The sequence below is a fragment of the Parus major genome, chromosome 5, assembly GCF_001522545.3.
Source record: "Parus major isolate Abel chromosome 5, Parus_major1.1, whole genome shotgun sequence".
Taxonomy (NCBI): domain Eukaryota; kingdom Metazoa; phylum Chordata; class Aves; order Passeriformes; family Paridae; genus Parus; species Parus major.
The window spans coordinates 23,598,547-23,621,983 of record NC_031774.1 but is presented as its reverse complement, the minus strand read 5'-3'; the positions used below and the strand labels follow the sequence as shown (position 1 = coordinate 23,621,983).

At 54.4% G+C, this 23,437-nt stretch overlaps 2 protein-coding genes across 8 annotated transcripts in view; both read left to right on the top strand.

Moving 5' to 3' along the window:
* Nucleotides 1–2,559, top strand: part of CREB3L1 (cAMP responsive element binding protein 3 like 1) — a 45,160-nt gene extending 42,601 nt beyond the window's left edge. For all 3 annotated transcript variants that reach the window (XM_033515262.1, XM_015632095.3, XM_015632094.3), the window contains exon 12: nt 284–2,559. In XM_033515262.1, the coding sequence (XP_033371153.1) occupies nt 284–320 (37 nt within the window). In that variant the 3' untranslated portion in view covers nt 321–2,559. The remainder of the gene's footprint in view (nt 1–283) is intronic.
* Nucleotides 2,560–8,146: 5,587 nt separating this feature from the next.
* Nucleotides 8,147–23,437, top strand: part of DGKZ (diacylglycerol kinase zeta) — a 52,489-nt gene continuing 37,198 nt past the window's right edge. The window contains exons 1-2 of one of the 5 annotated variants that reach the window (XM_015631515.3): nt 15,419–15,641; nt 22,827–22,925. In XM_015631515.3, coding sequence (XP_015487001.1) covers nt 15,451–15,641; nt 22,827–22,925 — 290 coding nt within the window. In that variant the 5' untranslated portion in view covers nt 15,419–15,450. Of the gene's footprint in view, nt 8,260–14,247; nt 14,374–15,418; nt 15,642–22,826; nt 22,926–23,437 lie in introns of those variants that run through there. The other 4 variants (XM_015631516.1, XM_015631520.3, XM_015631517.3 and 1 more) reach the window with 4 other exon arrangements.

Sequence of the window (23,437 nt, the reverse complement as noted above, 5' to 3'; positions counted from 1 at the left end):
CAGGCAGTCAGCTAAGAGCAGCAGCTGGTGGAGGACAGTGCTGGCAGGGAGCATAAGAACAGGTTCATTTTCTAGAGCAAAATTTGTCCATAAAGCAGTGTCCCACTTGCATAAAAATGTAGAGGGCTGGATGACTCACGTGGTCCCAGGTTTGTGTTCCATTGAGTGCCCTGGGGAAGGAGTTCATCCTGGTCAGAGCAAACTAACTGGGCACACAGAGAGGTGAATTTGCATAGGAGGCTATGATGAACCTTGACTGATATTTGTCTTTTCTTTTCCTCAGGGAGACAAGCTCCAGTGAGACAACTGAATTCTTGTAGCAGCTGCTGGACCTCAAGGCCTCATCTGTCTGATTGCAGGATTCCCTCCTCACTAAGCAACTGAGGGGACTTGGCAGGAGAGGACACTGCATTTAGACACTCCCAAACTGGCCTTGGGTTCAGCTTCTTCCCTTCCCTATCGTCCCCATTAGTGCTGATCTCTCTGAGGGGAGTCACAGGACTGCCAGAACCAGCAATAAGTGTATGGAGAATCCCTGAGACTCCCTCTTCTCTGGCCTTACCTCCTGCTTAAATGAGCACTACCCTATGGATGTGGGCTCATCTTGGAGAGGAGGGAGATCAGGGGAAGCCCACAAACTATTCAGCTCACTCCCCAAAGCCTCCAGACCAAGGGGGCTGTCCCCACATGTGTACCCCTTGGCTACATCAGATGCACCTGAAGGAGAGAGAAAGTGCTGGATTTACTGTCCTGCCTGAGGGTTTTAGGAATGGGTGATGCTGGTGCTGGAGAGATGGCTCTGGAGAGTTTGAGCTCATTCCTTGCCCTCCTTATGTTAGTATATTTCTACTTCCATTGAGAGAAAACCTAGTTCTTCCTTGCTCTAGTTTTCTCTTGATGGACATGCCTACGTAACTTCAACACCAACTATCTGCAAAGATCTGCACACAAACGGAGTGGGGGAGAGAAATCCCAGACAGATAAGTCACCATAAAAATTAGCCAGCAGCTTCTGGGTAACCAGAACTCTAAAAGAGAACAACTTTCCCTCACAACCCACTTCTCCCCACCCTTAGCACCCCTGTTTTGGCAGGGGTGGTATTTTTCTTTCTGTTCCCAGCTTGGGCCCTATAGTGCAGTGCTAACCAAGTCAGTGGTCTTCTAATTTTCCATTCTACAGGCTTCCCGCTTTGAGAGTGAGTGAGAAAAACACATTCCCATAACCCAACCCCCATCCCAGCTCTCCATTCCTGATTCTGCTTAATGCCTAATGGGGTCTTCCTAGGAACCACCAAGGAGAGGTCTACAACCCATTGGAGAGCTGTCAGATTAGCCATCAGTCCCCTCACATCCTCTGTGTGCACAATAGTGTTGTGAAAGCCACTGAGGACATACTGGCATTTCTGGAGACAGGTACATCTGTCAGGAAAGAGGTGGTTTGTTGGAATTAGCCAGGGTCACCAAAGACAGTTTTATACCTCTTCTTTCTAAATGCTGACAGCAAAGGTAGCAAACTCTTGCCATACCACCTCTCAGGTCAGAATTGCCAAGTTTGGTGTTGAAGTGACATCATCTCAAGCTTATGCCATCCTCTTTAGCACCCAGACACCCATTTCTGACCCTTCTTCCTCTCCAGCAAAAGTCCTGCAAAAAGGCAGAAGTGTCTCCTCACTCCATTCCCTCAGCTGCCTTTGATGGAAGGACAATGTGGGACACGAGTGTCAGAGATCTGGGACATGGCAGGTTGCCCCATGTGTAACATGGGAATCCCTGTGCACTCTGCCAGATCTCACAGCAGGCCCCTCTTCTGCTTGTTTCTCATCAAGCACCCTGGACTCACTCTGCACTGCCCCAGCCTCTCCTCTTCCCCCAGCCTGGGAGTGGGGAAGGCACCCTGTAGAGGAAGGATGGGATGGCTCTTGTTCAAGGACTGGGAGAGGTGAGGAAAGAGCCCCCACATCTTTCTTTTCTCCCTATTGAAAATTGGTTTTGCCCCTCCAAAGAAAATTTGGACACAGTTGGCTGCAATCGTGCCAGTGGGGTGATGAAGAGGAAAGCTTTCAGCATTGCTCTGCTCTCCCCACAGCACCCACTGGTCACCAGATACCACTGCATTCACCATCCTCCACCTCCACCCCAGCACAAAGAACCACTGCCGGGTCCAAGCACACCCTCCTCCACCCCAACACTTCCACTGAGCATGTTCCCATGCCTCCCACTCCCACCGTTGTACAGAGATCAAGAGCAGAACTCGTTTGTACATAATGAAACTTATTTTGTATTATTGCCGATCCCTTAAGATATTGTATTTTGGAGACTCTCAGATCCTATTTTCAGTATTGTATTTTATTAAGAATTAGTGCGGGCTTGGCATCTATGGACTTCTTTCCTGTAGCAGCTCACTTTCTACTTATACTCCAGCAGCTGCTTCTTCCCTCTTAGTTTTCTTGTGGTTTTTGTTTTGTTTTGTTTTCAAGCCATCCTTTCTCCTCCTTCTATCACTTGCTCTGCATTTGCTTTATGAAGCAAAATAAAAATAAAATAAAAAGATGCAGCATCAGCCCTGGGTTGACAGGTGCTTTCATTGAGGCATGGTTGTCATGCCAGCCCACATGCACAGCCCCTCACCTCCTGCTCCCTCTCCCATTCCCTGGCCACGTGCAAAATTGGTTCACTACTGGGACTTCGTGCTCCATGTCAGGGGCTAAAAAAAAAAAAAAATTGGTGTGTTTTATTTCCAGCAGCACTGTCATTGTCATTTCTTCTGCAGTTCTGAACAAGTCAGAACTCTTCTGCCTCAGTTTCTTCTCCCCCCTCGAAATACCACTATCATCCTCTTGGAAGGGGGAAGGTCATAGAAGAAAGTATGAGGAGCAAAGAGCTTCTTCAACTAAGAGGCTGTGCAGGGGTCTGTACAACAAAGACATAGCTCATAGCATGATGGTCCTGTCCTGTCTGAAAAAAATACCTAAATCTTTTCATTAACTGTAAAAGCAGAGCAACTGCACTCAAATGGGCAATGACCTGGGTCCTGGCTGTCTGTCAGCCTGTACCTCTGACAGTCCATTTACATCTTCGAAAACTGAAAGGTTTTGTCCTGATTTTGTGTGAAACACAAAGCAACAAGGGGTCTAGAAAACGAATTTTCATTTTCTAGCAAGCTTCAAGTGGATTCATTAGTATTTGGCCATTGAAGCAATTCCTTGCAGTCAGCCCTTCCTGTCTGGAAGGCAGCCCAAGCAGGAGCTCCTTTCAGAGATTCTATAAGGTGTCTATCTCCCACCTCTGGCTGGGCTGGTACAGCAGGACTGTGCCACAGCAGAATGTGAGGCTTGGGGCTTACAAAGGTCTCTTTCTGCAGATTATAATTATTTTTTTTTTTTGTGGAGAGGAGTAAAGCTGTTGCCTTGCTGTTTTGACTGAGCTAGCCATTGGACAGGATCTGGGAGAGACAGGAACTCACTCTTCTGAGCCAGGTCTGTAATGCCAATAGGGAGTTTGATGTGCACATGGCAGGTTAATCTGACATGGTTTTGCAGACCCATGCAGAGCTCCCTTCCCCTGCCCACCCACCAAGGCAGGGAAATGCCTGACCTTGCCCTGCAGTTTCTTCCTGGGCCAGAACTAGTTTTCAGTTGAGAATCTGATGTTTTCCCTGCAGCACCCCATCCAAAAGCAGCCTGCTAACCTTACATCTGTATGATGCACCTTCCCCCATTATGGGGTGGGACTGCTACCTGCACTCATCAGATTTCATCCAAAGGACAGCCTCAGCCCTGCTTTGCTCAGCCCTGTGAAACTTCACACAGCTCTTTGGGAATTGCCTTCCAGGGAGATTTTGGTCTTCACCCGTCATGCACACTCTAAAACAGGTGCAAGAGGGAAGCTTTTAGAAGGATGAATCCTCTGGCTCCTTTAATGCAGCCAGACCAATCAGAACCCTTCCATCAGGAGAAAATTTCCCTTCATCTTGACAAATCCTCCTAATTTTGCAGTCTACCAGATATCGCTGAGCTGCTTAAAGCAGGCACATTAGGATCTTTTGATCCCTGCTATGCCTCCCAAAATGCACCAGCCAATCACACCTACCAATTTGGCTACAGCAACTAATTGGAGCAGATTGAGAGAATTAGCAAAGCAAGAGTCACCTTCTTTACAAGTCACCTTCAGCCTCACTCAGTTGTGCTTGGCCTGCTCCAAGTGCCCCAGTTGAGCTCTGCCACAACAAGCTGGGTTTCTGCCCAATCGGGGTCACATTTCTCAGAAGCCTCTGCACTGTCAATTCATACAAGCCCTGAACAAAAAAATGCTAACAGCACATGAACTTTGTCTTTCAGAGACAAACTATTTCCAATTGTTCTGTTACCAGGCCAATTAAAAACAACAGAAAAAGAGAAAATACTTAGGTTTTGTGGTTTGCCGCTGCCAAGAGGGTCACTGGCAAGCAGTGTGTGGCAGAAGCCTGGTGGGTGTGTTTTATTTGTTACAGAAGGACACATGGTGTTAGGGCACTCGGGAGAGTATCCATGCTCTCCAGGACTGGCATGATCTCTCTTGCTGTTCCCTTTTGGGGGTATGCTAGCAGCTGTCTCACATGTCCATCATGGGATAAACAGGCTTTGGTCCTGATACCAGGCAAGAAGCCTGGGCTTTTGGACACCTTCTGTGGAAAATGGGGCAGTTGCACCCCCTCACACCCCCCAGGTGCTGGGGGCTTGTTACACCTGGATGGACACTGACTTGGCCTGCCTCAACAAATCTGTGTTGATTTTCTAATCTGGTGGCTGAAATGGGGCTTAGAGTGAGCAGGTTGTTCTTGTGCCCAGGGAAGGTGACTGTACCTTCTCAGAGTTTAACTCACTAGAAACGCTGCTTCCTAGAAAGCTCATGTCCTGCCTATGCCTGCAAAAACAAAGATGGGGTCTGTATGGTAAATACCATTATGCCTTTGCACTGTCCCACATGCCCACACAGGAGCAAATCCCTACCCAGGGCACAGAAGAGGTACACTCCTTCCTGTCCCCCGTGTACACAGGTAAGCACCAGGTAAGCAGGTGACCTGGATCAGCTGAAGGGTGCCAGGAGGACAGGACTGACCCAATCCTACTGTCCAGCCCCATCATCCTCAGGCAGCATCTGCCTGCTCTTCCCGAGTCCTCAGGGAGCTCTAAGTGAAGGTGACCCCATTCATGACAGAAACACAAAATATCCAGCAGAGTCAGGTGGGAAGAGAGAGATGCAGAGGCCTGTGCAAGCCATTACATCCCCTCATGCAGGCACATCCTGTGATGTCTCCTCTTCCAAACAAAATCTGGCCTGCCCAGCCTGTGTGTCAGCTATACAATCTGGCATGCGGGAAGAAAGGTAGAAATCCTCTGCTGGCAGCTCCTCCCCACAGAGAGGGTTTCTGTGGAGCAAGATCAGGTCCCTTGGGAATGCAGGAGGCACCAACTGTCCAGCCCTTTACTCTGACTTGACCAAAAGCGCTGTTAGTTCAGGGCTCTGCTGTGCCTGGCTCAGGGGTCTCCTGTGTCTGCTTCCCACATTGAAGCTCCTTTCCTATGGCATTGACACACCCAACAGTGAGAAATTCTCTCCCTTACTTCCTAACTGGAAGTCTGGACCCTGCTCTCACCCAGCTTCCTATTTGTATCAATCCCTGACCAGCCACCCACTTCCTCAGCCTGATGGCCACAAATTTCTTTAACCATAAGACACATATTTCTCAAAGTTCCCTGGGAGCAAGAGGGGACCAGCATTCTGCATCCCCAGTAACACCTCTGGGCAGCCCATTTTTGTCCTGCCCTAACAGCCCAGCTGGCACAGGTGAAGGTGGCTCTCATAGTCCATGGCAACAGAGGCTCCCTAGGCCAGGAAGAGCCCAGGCCAGAAAGAGAAGCATCTCACTGTGGGTGGTTAGAAGAACAGGTGCCACTGGGCCCCCACCACTGCTTCTTCCTTTGCACAGCCTGCTCCCAGCCCTGTGAGCAGCAGGACATGGAGTGGGGCCATGCACCCATGCAGGGAGTACTGGCAAGCTCCCAAGCAGGTCTCTGTCCCCACAAGTGAAGGTAAATCTGCTTCCCCAGGGCCAGCTGTGCTTGTGCACAGCACTGCTGGGGGAGGGCTCACCCAGCAGCACTCCAGCTTTCAAGGAGAACAAAACCCCTGTGGGGGCTGGAGGGGCTGAGTCACACAGCGAGGAGGGTGTGGGGCTCCCTTGCCAGTCACGATTCCATGGAGGAGTGGGCTTGGGGGCTGCTGTGCCCTTGAGAGAAACAAATCCCCCAGGAGGCACAGCCAGAGAGAGATGTCATTGTGACTTTTAGGGCCAGACAAAGGTTTGGTAACTTGAACTGGAGGTGCCAGTGGGCTGTGGTTACCAGGAAAAGCCACAGCACTTCCTCAGCCCCTGCTGTTTCCCAGGTTGGGGTCAAAAGTGGCATGGGAGTGTGCTGCACCCTGCAGCAGAGGTGCCACAGGGCCATATGGAGGTGATGGAGAGTGCTGCCACAAGGGATGAGATGCTCCTGATGACTCCCAAGGTCACACAACAGTCAGAGCTGGTTGAGAACAGGTTCCTACTCCCGCCATACCAGACTTTCATGGGAAAACACTGGGATTACAGGCGACTGCAATGTGCTCTTCGTGCAATACATGATTGTAGGACCTTGCCATGATGCAGGGGATGGCTTTTATAGACACAAAGTTTGAATTTTCCAGGGCCTAGCAGGTAAAGGCACAGCATGTGCATCTGGGACAGACAAATCAGGCACATATGGGAGCTTTGTAGGGATCTCTTACCCCAGCTGACAGGTAGCACCAAGGTGGGCTGGGACTCGGGTTACAAAGTCCAGCCACTGCCTGGGACAAATAAATGCTGCAACTTTTCTGATGGATGTGAGCAGAGAACAAAAGATCATTTCTACCTCTGGATGCCAAGACTGGAGAAAAATTTACTTGAATGAGGAAAAATCAGGGATAATGCAGCCTCCTAAGTGGCGACGAGCTGAGTGAGCCAGCTGGAAGGACAGAGGCCATACTACAGCAGTATCTCTGCTCAGATGGGTACCACTGTCCACAGCTGGGGACCCTGTCCCTGGACAGATGTCAGGGCACAACAGCAGGTACTTTGCTCTGCTGGGGCTGCTGCTGCCATGCAGTTTTCCAGGGTACCTGACTTTACCTGACAGCAGGTCTGGTTAAGACAAGTGGCCGAGACCCAGCTCCCTGAGCAGCCCTTGCAGGCAGGCAGGTGCCAGCTGGACTGCAGGCAGAGAGGGGCAGCTGAGTTGTCACCCTCCTCTGCCTTCCCAGACTCGGAAGAGTTAAGTGCCAGTTTCAAGTGTCTCTAAGGTGACACCAGGCTGCCTGCTGGATGCAGCTCCCCGCAGCCCCCTCCCCATGCGCACAGCACACACTCATGCTCACTTTCTGCCTTGTCTTTTGAGAGCTGCTCCAGGTTTTGTGCACAGGCACTTTCCTCACTGCCTACCTTTCCCTGCTGCTCCTGCTCAGCTGCTGCTGCCGGGGACACTGACGGAACTGCCTGGCTCCAGAGGGACCTCACAGAAGGCAATCCAAGCTATTTTTCGCTCACTTGCAAGCATCTCTATCCGTGGACTGTGCTTCTCCAGCAACCGCTGTGTTCCCCACTCCCTCCCCACTGCTCTCACAGTGCCAGCACCTCCGAGGAGCAGCTCCAGCATCTCCGGGTGTGTGCCAGATATTCCTCCGCTTCGGAGTGGCAGGGCAATAGAGACAGCAGGAGGCTGAGCTGCTGCATCTGAGCTACTCAAGCTGCTATCAAGAGACCAATAAATACCACTGCAAAAAGTTGGACACTGTTTTTTCTCGTGTTTGTGCTCCCTCAGGGAGTTAAGCCTTGCTGGGACTGTCCCACAGCCCCGGGGAGGCAAAGCGGAGCAGCACTGTGGGAACCTGTGGGACAAGATTGGGCTGCCCAAGAAGTTCTGGGGGAAGAGTGGGACTCCTCGCCTAGAGAGACACATCACTCCAGCATGGCTGAAGGTCCTGGGAGCTGGAGAGACTTCTCCCCTGCCAGGAGTGATGGTGAGGTGGCCAGGGGAGCCACAGCAAGCCTCTGGGGAGCAGCGGATACAGAGAGCACTGGGCGAGCACAACGCGTGGGCCTTCGCAGCATGGATCCAGCTTGGGAGGAGATGAGAGGGGCAGTGGCCGTGGCGGAGGTGGAGGAGCAGTTCCTGCACTTGGCCATCAGAAAGCAGGTCTCCTACAGGTAGGAACACCTGGGTCCCCAAGTGTCAGGGTTGCACTGGGGCACTGGAGTGGCCTGTCCCTGAGGAATCTCCCTCCCTTGGGGTTAGGGTTGGCTCTTTCCACCAGCCACCAGCACATTCCCACCAGAAACCATCTCAGCATAGAAACAAGGCAAATAGCTAGTCCAGTCTTTCCCACTGCATGCAACAACCCCCTCTAGAGTAGCAGTCTCATTATCACCTTTGCAGACCCCCCTTATTTTCCTTCTGTCCAACTCCCCATTCCCATCCTGGGGCTATGATGCCTCCTAGGCAGTGGTCTGGGCCTTTTGGGGATACCTTGCAGCAAGAGATCTTTCCTGACTGGTGTGAGTCTTCCATTGCAACTCCTGTGCTTACCCATCCCTGCTATCACCAAGCCAAGCTGGCAGAGGTGAAGAGTGGTTCTCATAGCTCTCACAGGGGTTATGGGAGCCACTGTCTGGTAATACTCAGGTGAGCTCCTATTCCCAATTCCAACCATAATGTCCGAAATCATACTTGGGTCAGCATCTCCAGGACTTCAGCTCTATTCTTCTGTCACAACAAATAAGGTCTGGTGTCCCACCCTGTCCTTTCTTTCTCTAGAAGTGTGTTTAAGCCCTTCTAGGATTTACTACCCCCAACTTTTGCAGAATGGCACTCAGGTGTAAGTGAGGGGAAATCCTTTGACCCTGCACTAGCCCAGACTAAACATTGAGCATTGCAGGACTGACCCTGGGACTGAGAGGAGGGGAGGAAGCAGGAGCTGCCTTCTTACCATATTCCAGAGCTGGCTTAGCACAGATGTCTGTGTCCTTCTGAGCTCCATGTCACCATGTCACGCGCCACATAGTGGCATGTGGCAAGTGCCACATAGTTTACAAGCAGATGGAAAACTGACATGGAGGATCTTGATGCCATGCCCACTGCCATGGCAGACAGAGGCTGGATGAGCTCTCCTGCCTCAGGGTCTTGGGGACCCTGGGGTGCAGAGCTCTGCCAGACTGAAGATTTTGGGCAGGAGCTGTCAGTCACTCCCCATCTGCAGCCCTTTTTCTCCCCTTACAAGGGCTTCAGTGCAAGCTGTGAGCAAATTGCTCTCTAATACTGCAGTAATGGGAACTAATGGGAAACCTTATTAGTGCCTGCAGAGCAGGAGGGGCCCCGAGGCTGACTCATCCCCAGCACTTGTTATTCGTGTGGTGGGTGGCAAGCAGGAGCCGGGGTGGCAGAGACCTCCTCAGGTGCCCTGTGTCCCTGAGACTTGCCATGAGCTGGGGCAACACTCAGCCCTCCTGGCCCTCCTTCTGTACCCAAGGCTGCTCACTGAGGCACCAGGCAGAGCTAGGAGGGTCTCCGCCCTGATGGTACAGAGGATGAGGAATTACTGTACCAAGCAGAGCAGGATCTTCTCCTTTTAGCTGTCTTCTCCAGATGTGCATTAACAGATTAGCCAGCTACAATTTTCCAGCCTCCCCAGGGGAAGAAGGGACCATATTGCAACCTAAATTATCAGCCTGAATTTGTTCCAGAATTATCTAAGGTTGCTAGGGATTTTATACACCCTGCCCTTCCCACCCCAGCCACCCTAAGCAGGTGGCTCAGTTGACATGCTCTAGCCTGTGCTGCCCTTACAGAAGGCCCCTCTGTCCTACACAGCCCTCATAAGGGGTCCCTTTGCAAAGGACTTTGCCCTGTGCAATGCAGAAGAGAGGATCCTGAGAGGCTGGAGGGAATGCCACAGTAACCTGCAGGCCAGCAGCAAAGGAAGAAATGGTGCTTGGGATGAGCTGTTCTCTCCACCTTGTGTTTTGCACAGCCAAACCAAGGGAAGGAGAAATGGAAGTGTCTGGGGGTGGAAATCTGCTTGTATCTGCTTTTTACCTATGACACCCATGTAGTTTTGGGTCTGGCTACTTCCTCAGGCAGGTCAGGTGGTGATGGAGCTTTTACCCAAAGGTGGGCTAACCTTCCATCATGTGCCCCTCCTGTAGCATGGGAAGTCCTAGGGGACTGACAGAAATCCCTTTGCTGTGCTGTCTAGCTGTGGAGACACGAACCCTGGTACCGAGTTTGGAAGACCTCATCCATGGCCTGTGGGCATCACAGTTATCCTCAATGTCAGCAGAAGGTTGGAGGCCCCAGTCCCCTTGCTGCCAACCTGCCTGCTCCTGCTGGGACCCATTAGTCATCACGAGGGGCAGGCGGCATAAGCTGCTATATAAAGGTTTTGAAATGAGCAGAAATGATATTAATCCCATGGAAATAAAGTTCCTTCCATAAATAGCTGCCACGGTGTATGGAGGCGCCTTGGGCGGGTGGAAGAGAGCTCAGCACTCAGGTTATATTTAGGGCTTTGAGTAGCAGTTTCGTGCCAAACTTATTAATGATGCTGGCTTGTGCACCAGATTTGCACATTCTGGGACAATTTTCCCAGTAGGGAGGTGCCTCTGCAATGCCAGAAAGACCCAATGCCCTTTGTCACCACAGCAAACCTGGAGCAAATAGCAGTGTTGTGTGCCTCAATCCCCAGACTGGCACTTTGGCCAAGAGGAGTCAAAAGTCAGCCCCTGCTTGCCTTGAGTGTCTCCAACAAGGTTTTGTGGTGGGGCAGGAAGCTCCAGTGGCAATAGGGCAAGCTAGAGGCTGGCAGAACTTTGCTGTAGGGAAAGCCGACCTGGAGCCAGAGAGGTCTGGGGCAGGCGGTGGCAGTTCACAGCAGCACCCTTCAACCTCTCCTGAGCAGCTGTGGGCTCCCTCTCAGTTTCATCATTGCTTTCAGGGTGATGCTTGCAGCAGTAGCCTTTGTCACTGCCACTGCTCCCAGCAACCCAGCCCGGAGGGTTGTTTACCCAGAAAGGAAACCACAAGCACACAAAGCTCCTATATGAGCTCTCTCATGGGGCGGGGGACATGCCAGGTGTCAGACTCATACCCTTCGCTCTCGGTCACGTCCGGAGGTAGCGCCTGGACCAGCCCATGCACCAGAGGGCTCCACACAGCCATCTCTGGCAGCGGAAAGAGGGGGTCCTGTGTCCCTCCGTGCCCCCAAGCCAGCTCCCGTCCCTGCTAGGGAGATGTGAGGCACCTCGGCTGCTCAGCACGGTCCCCGGCTGGCAGATAGGACACAGCTAATACAACTCACAGGCTGTTCTGTGCCAAGGAGCTAAATATAACCCGCAGAGTGGAGCAGAGGGGGCTGCTTTGTAATGTAAATAACAAGGGAGCTTGGTCATAGAGCAGGCAGGCCAGAGGGGAGAACTGGCAGGAGCTGCTGGAGAGAGGGAGGTAGGAGCCCTGAGGGGCCCAGGGGAAGATGGTTGCAACTCCCTGCTGTCTTCTCTTCCTTTTGCCTTCAGATCTGGACTCTGGATGTTTGTGAAGTCCCAAAACAGCCTAGGCAGAGCAGGGGCTGAGGAAGAAGGAAAGGAGAGCCTCCACTGTCAGCAGGGAGAAAGGGACAGAGAGGGGATCTCCTTCCTCCGAGTCCTGGCTGCTGGCCTTTTAATCGTGTTAGCCCTGCTCTGCAGAGCAGCATAATCAAATTCCCATTCGTTTCCAGTAAGCCAAGCCTGCTCCACTCTGACAGAGACATCTGTCTCCACATCCCTCTGTGCACCAAGGGAGAGGAGATGAGTGGCACATCCAGAGGAAAGTGCTAGAAATTAGTAGGTGGCTCCTCACAGACTTTGGTTGGAGGTGACAAGAGTCCCAACTATCCCCTGCCCCGACTATTTCCAGAAGCAGGGACAAGCTCTGCCGGTCCCCACTGTCAGACACAGGCTGTAGTGCATGGCACAGGGGTGGGATGGATTTAGAGCTGGCATCACCCTGTGCTTGGAGCACAGTGCTCGTGTGTGTTCACTCTCATTCTGGCTCTCATTCTGGATGTTCCTATGTGCAAGGCAGTGGTGAACTGTATACGCACTGTGTGTAACAAGAGACAGAAACATCCAAAGAAGCAGTTTTGGAGAAACACTGTTTTTGTAGGTACAGCCCAGCTGTGTTCATAGCTGCATACCTGCAGCATGCCAGGGAGGGATGGCTTAACGCAGCTGCAAGCCCCATCTCAAACCAGACACACTCTCTGGTTTAAACTGACCCAAGACCCTGCTCCTGCCAGAGGGGATGCTCCTGCCCTTCCTCCTGCTGTGGTTTTTCCACATCAGGCAAGCCAGGTCAGCTGTCTGAGGCAGCAGAACACATCCTCCCTCCCCTGTTTGTCCCCACAACCACAGCCTCAGCCTTGCGTGTGGTGTAGGTGTGCAGGGGGACCACGGGGTGTGGCTCCCTGAGCAGGCCAGCAGGGAGGTTGTTAGGGGCACTAACCAGTATTAGGGTCAATGCCAACCTGCATCCAAACACTGCTGGGTGGGGAGAGCTGGGATGCCTGAAACAAGAGCCATCCCTTCCTCTGACCACTCCTTCCCTTATCTGATCCCAGTTCACAAAGCATCCCACAGGCAGGTATCCTGCTGAGTTTGGCTGAAGCAGGCAGCTTAATCCTTTCAGTACCAGGGTGCTGCGCAAGCCAGCACAAAAACAAGGGTGCCAATTCATCATCCAGCACAGTGATCCCTATCCCTCTCCTGTGCTGCCTACAGAGAAGCCTGTGCAGCAGGGTCTGTCTTTTCTGGTCTCCTAACCAAGAACAGCCAGGACTGGGATTTCTAGGGGTTCCTCCATAGTTTTGCACCAAGGCCAAGGGACAGAACTGTGAAAGGACACATGGACACAGCATACAGAGGAAGGTAAAGGACCCAGGGCAGGGTGTATTACTTCTCCAACAGCCCCACCAAGCCCCAGTACTCTTGATACTCCTGGGTAAGAGGACTAGACATCAACACCACAAGACAGAGCATGAAACATGAAAGGGAAATGTCTGCAGGCAGGGAGAAAATGCAACCAACCCATCATGGCATGCAAAGCAGCGGGGATGACGAACCCTTTCCACAATAATAAAACTCTCTCCTCCCTGATCTGTGAGCTGGAGTTAGGCATCCAGGACTTGCCTTTTCCTCTCTCTGCACAGCAATTAATGCAGTGGGTTGTGTTCAGTTTCAGAGCTTGCCTGGTGAGATCAAGGTCCATCAATTTTTTTTTTCCCTTTTGATGATGGAGTTTAAAGCAAGACCATGTGCCCCTTTAGAAATGCCATCTGTGCAAGCTGCCAGGATCAGCTTTGCTTGGTTGTTTTTCTCTGGCCCATAGAGGCTGACCACAGACCCTCTTGGTGATATGAAGCTTTCCTGGAGGCAGAGCACACCAAGTAGCATCTGGTTGTGAAGAGCTGGGGTTTTTGGAGGTGGGGACAGGCCGGGCCTGCAGGTTTAGGCTGTGTCACCCCAGACTGGGGGATAGATCATGAATATCAGGCAGTTTCTCCATTTTTTGGAGGATAGCCGGGAGCCTCCTAGATGCTTCTACTTTTCACACTGCTCATTCCTGGTTTACCAAAGAGTTTTTTCAATGAACTCCAGTGCAGATTGAGCAGATGCTGGAGGTTGTTTTCAATTGTTGTTCCCTGCCACACAGGGAGGACATAAACACCCAGGAGTTGTGAGTGCTGTGGTGCCCTGCAGGGTAAGGATGTGCATGGCCCAGGGTGCGTGGCAGGAGGACAACCCCACCGCCACGGCCTGGTGTACATGGCGGTGCTTGGGGCAGCTTTGGGGGGCTGTCTCAAGTCTGGGGGCATTCAAAGAACCACCCAGCAAGGGAGGTGCGGCTCCTCGGCGCTCAGCCAGCGTGCCAGGACGTGCTCCTGCTTGCCGAGGGTGCGCACGAGGCTTCCCCGGAGACCCGGCAGAGGAGGTGGCCAGCGCCGTGGGAAGAAGGTCGCGCAGCCGGCTGCGATGACAGCCGCCCTCACACTTCCAGGAAGTGCAGAGAGAGGAACCAGGTGGAGGGTGCAAACAAAGCCGGGGCCCCGGCCGGGCGGCGGAGCACTGCCAGGGACCTGCCCTCGGGATGACTCCGGAAAGCGGCTGCTGGGGGAGGAAGAGCGAGAGTGAACCCCGGGCTGGCTGAGCACATCAGCTCATGCTGCGGCAGATGTGGCGGCACCGCTCCTGGGACGTTCCCCAGAGCCCTCCGGGGGACGTAGATATAAGGTACCCACCGAGCTGGACTCTGCCACCTTCCTCTTACTGTTGGGGGGCTAAGGTGCTGTGGCGAGTGCTGACAGCCCACGATTCGAGGGCTGGGGGAAAGGCTTCCTGTGCTTGCCCAGGGCCTCGCCCGCAATCCCCTCCTCTTCTCATAGCGCCTGGGCTTGCGCAGCACAGCCTCCCAGCCAGGATGCCAGAGGGCCGCGCCAGCGCTTTCGATGCCCAGCCTGCGAGCACAGCGGGCCAGCCCGGCTCTGCCTGGGCTGTCGGTCTCTGGGAAGCCGCCAAGTGTGTCCCCATCCCCAGCAGCCCTCTTGGAATGGGCTGGTCTCTGAGGTTGCCCGTGGGACCTGCCCCAGGTTGTTAGGGGTTGGCAGGAGCACCGTGCAGCGGGCAGCCAGGGTCCTGTCCTGGCAGCCCCTGTAGCCCCGGCTTTCAGCCTGGCTCCGCACCCTTGGGAAGCGGGGAAGCTGCCGTTGCGGCCGGCACATTTTCCATGCAAAGGAGGGCTGGGAGAGCTGCTCTTTGCCTGGACTGGCAGCCACGCCGAGCAGGCCAGCCCCAGCCGCTGCCCGCAGAGCCAGCGCTGTCGCTGGGCTCAGGGAGAAGCGGGACAGGCGCTCGCCGGGCTGGGTAAGAGTCTCGGTGCTGGCCTCGGCGACAAGGCCGGCGGTGGCTCCCGGTCCCCGGAGAGGGCGGTGGCGACGGCAGGACTGTTGGCTCCGTCCTCTCCGTCCGGCGGCGAACAATGGGAGGCGGAGGCAGGGGGAGGCTCCGCTTCTGCCGCCGAGCCTCTTCCGAGCGCGGGGCGGCGGCGGGGCTGACACGCGGCTTCCTGAGGCGGCGGCGCCGGGCGCGGGGCCACGGGACGGGCCCCGCCGCCAGCCCCGATCCCCGCGCTCGGCAGGCGGCGCTGGCGGCGCTGCCGCCGGTGCCCCGGTGAGCGGCCGTACTTCCTGCCCGCCTGCCCGTGGCCCCGGTGGGGCGGGAGCCCGGGCCGGCCGCGCCCCCCGCCCGCCCCCGGTGCCCTCCCCTGGCTCGGAACCGCGGTGGCGGCGGCGCCGAGCCCTGAGCTCGGCCATGCAGGCGGCTCAGTCCCCGCCGTCCGGCGGTTCGCCCCCCGCCGCCTCCTCCGATACCGCCGCCGCCACAGCCGATTCCTCCGGGGCGTCAGGCGGCGCCGAGCCCGAGTGGGGACCGCCGCTGCCGCCGCCTCCGCTGGGCCGCCGCCACAGCAAGCGCTTCACTGGCCTCAAGCTCTTCGGACGCAGGTGAGCACCGGGCGGGGCGGACGGCGGGTCCTGCCGGGCGGGCGAGCTCCGGGTGGTGCCTGCGCCGCCGCCCCGGCACCTGGCGGCGGAGCGGGGCCGGAGGGAGCTAGGCTCCCGGGGAAGGGCTGGCTGTGCGCGGCTGGAGCATCCGGAACAGAGGCGGCGGAGCACCGGCCCCCAAAGCACCTCCTGCCGCCGGGCCGTCACCAGGCCCGGTCGAGGGGCTGACCCCGGCTGAGCGCAGCCGCAGGGGGATGCCGGACAGGCTGTGGGGATGGAGCGGGCTGAGTTTGCTTTTCCCTCCTTTCAAGCTCTTGGCACGAGTGATGGGAAGTTGGAGAGCATTGCCCTCCTTGCGCGCGCTGTGGTCCCCGTGGAATCGGAGTCTCGTCTCTGGGGGACTCGTTTCCACCCGCCCAGGGCTGCCGGTCTCCATCCCCGCACGCCCGTCCCCTGCTTCGCCTGCGACACTGGCAGTCCTGCCGCGCCGGGGGATGGCTGCGCTCGTCCCGCGCTGCCGGCTGGGATCCCCGCTTCACATGCATCCGTCCCAGAGCCAGCTGGGCTCCTTGTGCCTCCCATAGCCTCTCTCTTGGCCTCGTGGGGATTTGGACCATGTAAATCAAGTACCTCTAAGTACCAGAGCCTGGTACCTCTGCCATCCGGAGGTCTTTGAAAACACTGAATAACTGAGGGCTGAAGGAACTTCTGGACATTACCTGGTATACACTGCTGTCTCAAAGCAGGGTCGAATTTGATCAGGCTACTGATGTTGAGTTTTAAATGTTGCCAGGGTGTAGAGAGCACATGGACACCCACTGCTGTGCTTCAGGTACTTGGGAATTTTTTTCCTGTAATAACTGTTCTGTATCCCTTGTTGCAACCTGTGCCTGGTCCCTCTCAGGTTGTCACCGTGCACGTCTGGGCAGCATCTGACCCAGTCTTCTCTGTACTTTCCCATCAGGTTGCTGAAGATAGTAACAGTGTTCCCTCTCAAACTTTTCTGCAGGCCAAACCATTATCTTATCCTTGGTAACTGTTGCCCTCAGCCATGTTGGTGGCTCCCTGACAAACTTTCTACATCTTATGAGTATTTTTGGCATATGGGAGCAGTTGAAGCAGGATGCAATGCCACCAGGACTGCAGGAGAAAGGCTCCAATTTCAACCTCCACCTCCAAGCCGGACCTGGGAGTGGATGGTTTGCAAGGTCACTCCACCACAGAGCAGTGTTCTCTGCTTTGGTTTCAGAGCTGCTGACAATGGCTGCCTTGAGATCCTGGCAGTCTCTGGCCTGTTGCCAATACTGTGTGGCATCTCTCTCTGAGTCCTGGGGCTTCAGGCTGCTGTTACTGCAATGTAGATCAGAGCTAAGGGGAAGTTTTCCACATGTGAACAACCTTTGGCAGTGTAGACACATGGGGAGAGGCAAAGTGGAATGGCAGGAGGAGGCTAGTGGGCCCACCAGGACAGCTGGAAGTGGCTGCTAGGTTGTTTAGTGCATTCGCACCCTTCTGCTGCTGAGGAAGGGACCCAGGTCCCTCTGGCTCAGGGTGATGAATCCAGCACACAGAGCTGCAGGATAGGGAGGAGAGATTCCCATGGACCTCTGAGACTGAAGGAGCTGCCACGCACACCAGTGGGAGGTAAACTCAGTGGGAAGTCATGCAGGATAATTGGCTGCATGCCACTGAATTCATGCCCACCTGAGCATTGGAGCAGGGGATGGCATGAAGTTTCTTCATGTCCTCTGAGGGAATTATGAGGGAAGGCTGTGCTACGCTTCCTTTTGTCAAGAAGTACAGCTGGCCTCTACCCACCAAATGCTTTCCAGCAGCCATCGGTGAGGAAATTTGCACCCACTTCTATTCTGAGCTTTACCAGAGCCACATGTGGCTGGGAAACAGGTCTAGAGGAAGCTTAGGTAATGGGGAGGAATTTGCTCACTGCCTTGAGTGGGTCTCTGGAGAGCCCTGGCTTCGAGGAGAGAGGTCTCCTGAGGTGGACACCCAGTGTACACTCTGCCTGTAGAAACACTGGGAAGCGTGGCCACGTGAGGCAGGGGTCTGCAAAATGACTAGAGAGCCTGTCCTGTCCCCAAGGCAGGTGGGCCCTCAGGGGATTTGAGGCGACAGAAAGGTGAGCCCCCAAGCTCTGCCCTCTGACGGTACAATACATTAGTCCCGTGTTTTGCAAGCAGGCTTATTTCTGTACCTTATAATTGCCTTACAGGAGGGTGGAGTAATTGGCTCTAGAGTAGACAGAGACAAGTGCACAATACATGCATCCAGGCCGTGGATGGGTAATTCTTTTAATTGGGCTGATAAAGAGATTGGGGCTGATCAGATAAGAGGTGGTGGTTAGGATTAAATTGCCTTTCTAGCTGCCCTGTTTCTTGTGCTATGAGTGAATTGCACAGTTCACCCTTTCCAGGGAGGAATTGGGGAAGGAGTGTAAGTGCTGGTGACAATGCCTGTTTCTTGCTCACCCCCGTGTCAGTGAAGTGGGATGCTGAAATGGATCTTCCCTCTGAGCTTCAGAGCTTCTGTACCAAATCCCACTTCAAAGGAAGTATGTTGGCTGGTGTGATAGCATAAGCAGGGACCATAGCCACCAGTGGGGCAGCTGGCAGATGGTAGTCCAGCAGAGCATGAGACCAAGGTTTTAGCTGTGACTCTTTGGCAAGTCTTGTGCTGGAGCCTGCAGGTGAGCTAGGGCTGCCTGCCACTGCTCCAGGAAAGGTCTGTGGGTGGCACAACCTGTGGGTAAACGGCACTCAAGAAACTGAGCCGAGCACCCGCCTACATCTTTCTGGGACATCACTTGTCACTGTCTTTCTTGCAGCTTGATGCTTACACCCATGTGAAAGCTGAGAACGATGTGCCACTGGGACAGCAGCCCAGCCTTCCCCATCTCTGCTGTGTGGGGGATGCCCTCGAAGCCGCTGGCCCTTGGACCCACTTTGCCCTGTGCAGGTGCAGTAGAGAGGCTGCCAGTGGGGTAAGCCCCAGGTGCCCTGGGGTAATCACTACCAGATGGTAGTGAGGAGCCTGAAGTTTGTGCTCTGCAGGCTGGCAGGCTGAGAGCAGTGTTTCCCTCGGGACAAGCTTTTCCACAAGGCACCTTGCTGCCAGCTAGCTGTTGAGCAATCATCTTCCTACTTCTCCTCCATGCATGCAGATTTTGTATGCCACTAGCACTGAAACCCTCCAGCCTCTGCTCCCCATCATGCTCAGAGGTGACAGGTGGGTAGCTTTAGCTGGGCCTGGGCCAGTGTCACCTGTGGGAATCCCCAGCTGTCCCCTGCAGTGACACTTGGGTTTGCTTGCAGGACAGATGGGATGTGCTGAGAGAATTGTTTCTGCTGCTGAATTTGCTCTGTACTCTCTGCTCAGGGCCTGACCTTCTGTGGGGCTGCTCAGGGACTTGTTTTCCGAACAGGGGAAAAATAAAGCACTGGGCATGCTGAGCAGCCATACCTGTTGGCAGCCAATGCAGCCTCACATTGGAGCCAGACTGGGATAGCTGCCAGCTCACAGTGGGGCTGTGAGATAGGGCAGGGAAGGATCAGCATGGGGGGGTCTAACTGCTTCCAGAGACTGAGGTCTTCTGTGGTGTGGTGTTCTGCCTGCCACCTGACTTGCCTCTCCAGGCCCAGGCACCCACTGGCAGCTCCCCTGCACTCCCAAGATCAGAGCAGAGGCTGCCACAGTGACATGTGCCTGCTCAGAGAAGGTGTCAGGACCTTTAATTATAGCATCATACAATGGTTTAGGTTGGAAGGGACTTTAAAGATCATCCGGTTCCAACCCCCCCCCCGCCCCCGCCATGGGCAGGGATGCCTCCTGCTAATCTTCTTAGGAGTTGGAGCATCCTTTCCAGGAAACCCTGTAATCTCCTCAAGGGGCTGAAAGGAGGGAGGCTGATGGACTGCTTTCCTCCTTTGAACAAAAACAATAGGAGGAGAGTCAGGCACAGGGAGCGGACACAGGTCTTTGCAAGGATACAGTGTTGAGAGGGGAGAGGCAGAGCTGTGGGTGGTGCAAACAGGGAGAGTTTGAGAGCTGTTTGTGGGAGTCTTCTTGGGGACTAAGGAGATGTCCTTAAGGGGAGGCCAGCCTTCTGCAATGGGTGATGCTCTCACGAAAGGCAACCTGAGCTCTGGAAGGTAGTGGGAGACACAGTGTAGGATTTCCTTCACTTATCATTGTGCAGTGCCTGGGGAGCAGACAGTCTCACACTTGGCAAAGCCTCTGAATTTAACTTGCAGTTCTGGCCTCAGTGGAGCTCTGTTTTCTTTTTCCCAGGTGACTATGTGAGCTGAAGCTCCTGAGTTACCTCACAGCCATGCATTCACTTGCTTGCTGGTTCTTTTGAACCAGTGCTGACTTTGATATGCTGAGTTCAAGAGTAGAGCAAGGACTGCAGGCTGACTCCTTGACCCTTGGGCTTACAGACAATCTTTTTTGGAAGAGATAGGGTACTGGCAGGAGGTGAATGGCTTCTGCTGGAGACTTTTTCAAGTAGAGACTCTGGTGCAGATCTGGCTTGGGAGCATGAGCTAGATGTGGAAATAGGGGAAACCTGTCTTGCTGGTTCTTGAATTGGCACTAGAATAATGGCTCTCTCTTTGCAATCCTGAGTTCAAGAGCTTTCTCTAGGCCAGCTCTCCAGTAATACAAAAGTATACTCTGTGTTTCTGTTGCAACTTGCAGATCCAGCAGCAGCTGCAGTCTGTGTTTGGGAGCTGGGAGGCTTTCTTCTTCTCCCCATCAGGACGCCAGGTGGAGGGTGAAGCTCTGCCAATGGAAGCAGTGAGGCTGCACTGGCCAGGCCGGTGCCTGCAGGGATGGAGTCCTGTCCACACCGGACATATGTGTTAGACCCAATGCTGTTCTCCTCCTACCTGCAGTTTAGGGCTTGATCCCTTAGGCTGCTAATTTTGTACTTAACTGTGAGCTCTGCCCGCAGGGGAAGCTCTTCCTCATTGTGCCATGATGAGGAGCTGAGAGGATGTCTTCCCACTCCATGCTGTCCCAGACAGTAGGAGTTAATGGGCCTCCTGTCTCAGCCCTGGCTGCTGGGCAGGCTGTGCTGTCTGGGTTAGGCTGTCAGTTCCAGTTTCTACCTGTGACCATTGCTCCTGTGCCTGGAAGTAGCCTAGCTCAGCTTTGTCCAACTGATGTTTGTCAGCCCTTCCCAGTGGTTCAGGGCCTAGGGAAATGAGCTAAGCATGCCCTATCTCAGACAAGCCCTGCCCAGCTGTGACAACTGGAGACCTGTCTCTGGGGGGACTGCAGGATGCTGCCCAAGCTGTGGGTGCAGGCTGGCAGGTACATGACACTGGTGGGAAAGCCCCACTCTGGGAGCAGACAGAGGTCTGGCTTGGAGGTGGTCCCACCATTTGGCTGCTGCTCCTTGTTGGTGGGAGATTCCTTTGGTGTGTCTCATGGGCTACTGCTGGCTCCCTGACATTATTGCAGGATGCCAGCTTGTGGCAAGCTCTAGTCCCAGCCCCATGTGGGGGCACCCAGCCAGAGTGTGAAAATCCCACCCAGCACCAATGAGCAAGAGCCTAGTGTTTGCTCTTTCCCAGCTCCACTCATCCTGTCTCCCTTTCCCTGCTTCCCAGCAGCATCTTGCCTCTTTGCAGGGCAGGAGCAGCCCTGGCTTCAGCACATGCTATAGCTTTGAAGAATGTCATGTGTCTCAGCTGGCTGGCCCAGGAAGTCAGGGCAACTAACACAGAGCGTTCTTGCAAAAGGTTTTCCCCTTGTTTTGGTGCAGCTTGGCTTCCACAGGAAACGTGTGTGCCAAACAGCCTGTCCCTTGCTTGCCATTGTCAGCCCAGGTGTGGATCCAGAGCCAGAGGGCAGGGGGGCTCCCTGCTGCCTGCTCCCCAGTGGGATGAGGATAGAGAATCAAGGGGCAGAAGTACTTAAGATGGCTTGGAGCCTCCTCCTGAGCTCCCAGCCTCTAGCCGTGGCCTGTAGCCATCCAGGAGAGGGAGCGGGGGGCCATGCAGATGGCCACGTGCCATCCCCTCTGTGTGAAAGTTCCCACTTGGTCCGATTATCTGTACATCATCCTGCCTTGCCACCCTGGCTCTGGCCAGGAGCCTCTCAGATCCAGGGCTAAGCCTCTTACTGCCCAAGCTTGAGGTCACCACACAAGAGGACATGGCGTGGGGCACTCTGGCAGCTGCCACTGCTGAAGTGTGGCAGGGGGTGGGGTGGGTGTTTTCTTCACAGATTTTGCACCCATGTGAGGCTGCCAGATGGCAGGATTATGAAGCTACAGGGCTCCTGTCCTGTGAGAGCTGCTGAGATGCATGGGAGGAGGTATCCTGCTCCCCAGTACAGCTTCTGGTGGAGTTGCACATTGGCATGGGGCCAGGAGATGTTCCCGAAGAGGCTACTGCTGAGGATCCCCCACCCGAGCTCAAACGTTACCCACCCACAAGTTTGAACATTGTTTGAATGAGTGAGGAAGCAGATGTGGTGGGGGTGGGCGTCAGAGGCGTCCCAAGAATGACACTTCCCAGCTGTACTGGGTCACCAAGAGCTTTGCTACCCAGCCCCTGGCTGGTGGGAGTTAGGGCTGCTAAGGGTTGGTGCCCATGCACAGGGGCCAGTGGGTTGGGAACAGGTGAACTGCTCTGCCCTGCCCAAACAATGCTCCTCCATGCAAGGCTTGGAGAGTGCCTTCATGATTTGTTTGAAATTCAAATCCATGCCTGGACCCAGTAGTCGAGGTGAAAGAAAGCAGCCAGGAACCAGGCCAGCACAGGGAAGGAGGAAGGGAAGCCGCCTCTTTCTGTGCCAGCCTGGTGCTGGTCCCTGAGTGTGCCCTCTTGCAGCTGGCTGGGTTGTGCTGGAGGTGACTCTGTACTGGGCTGGGTTAGTATTGCAGACACAGGAGTGTGACGATCATGTTTGCTGAATGGCTCTTCAGGGAAAAATGGTGTTGCTGACTTCAGCTTCATGGGCATGTTGTCTGCATTGACCTCCATGGCTGACAGCATGGGTGGTGGCACGGTGCCACTGGAACCCCTGGGATCTGCAAGTGCCAAGGCCAGGGAGAGTATGTGTGGTGGAGAGATGGCACTGGGGCAGGGGGTGACAGTGCTGTGTGCTGGGCAGCCAGGCGTGTTCATGGCTTGCTGACCACTCTCTTTGTGTCCCTAGACTCCACCTGCCCCACAAAGGTGTCTTCCCTTGTCTCCAGGGCAGTCAGCCCGGCCGATGGGGATCCAGGAGGATAAAGCACTGGCCAGCGGTGTATAAGTATGTGGTATTTTTATTGGCTTGCACAGGCTGCGCAGTCCCAGCAGCTGCTGCAGTGTTTCTTTTCAAGAGTTCTCCTCCCTCCCACCCACATCTCACCCACCTCACCCGATTGTGTCTTTACTAATAACCAAGGCCACTGAAAGCCAGGCTGCTTGCCTCATGCCTGTGTCACTAACTTTGTTCTAAAGAGCAGCTTGCTGCTGGACTTTGATCAGCTAACACGGCAGCTTCTGTTTTGCTGGAGTTTGAATTGAAGGTCAGTTGAGCTCTTCCTCCTCTGTCCTAGCCAGTGTGGGCATGAGCACCTAGACCCAGTGCATGCTGAGTGCTTGGAAGACCTAAGGTGACAGCACTGAGGGTGGTTTAGCTAAATGACTAAATTAAATAATAATAAATAATAAAATTTAGCTGAAGCAGTCTGAAGTTCAGTAAGGCTATGACTGCCAGAAATGGTGGAAGAACGGGGCCTGGGACATATCACATCACCATTGCTGGGACATAGTTGCTGT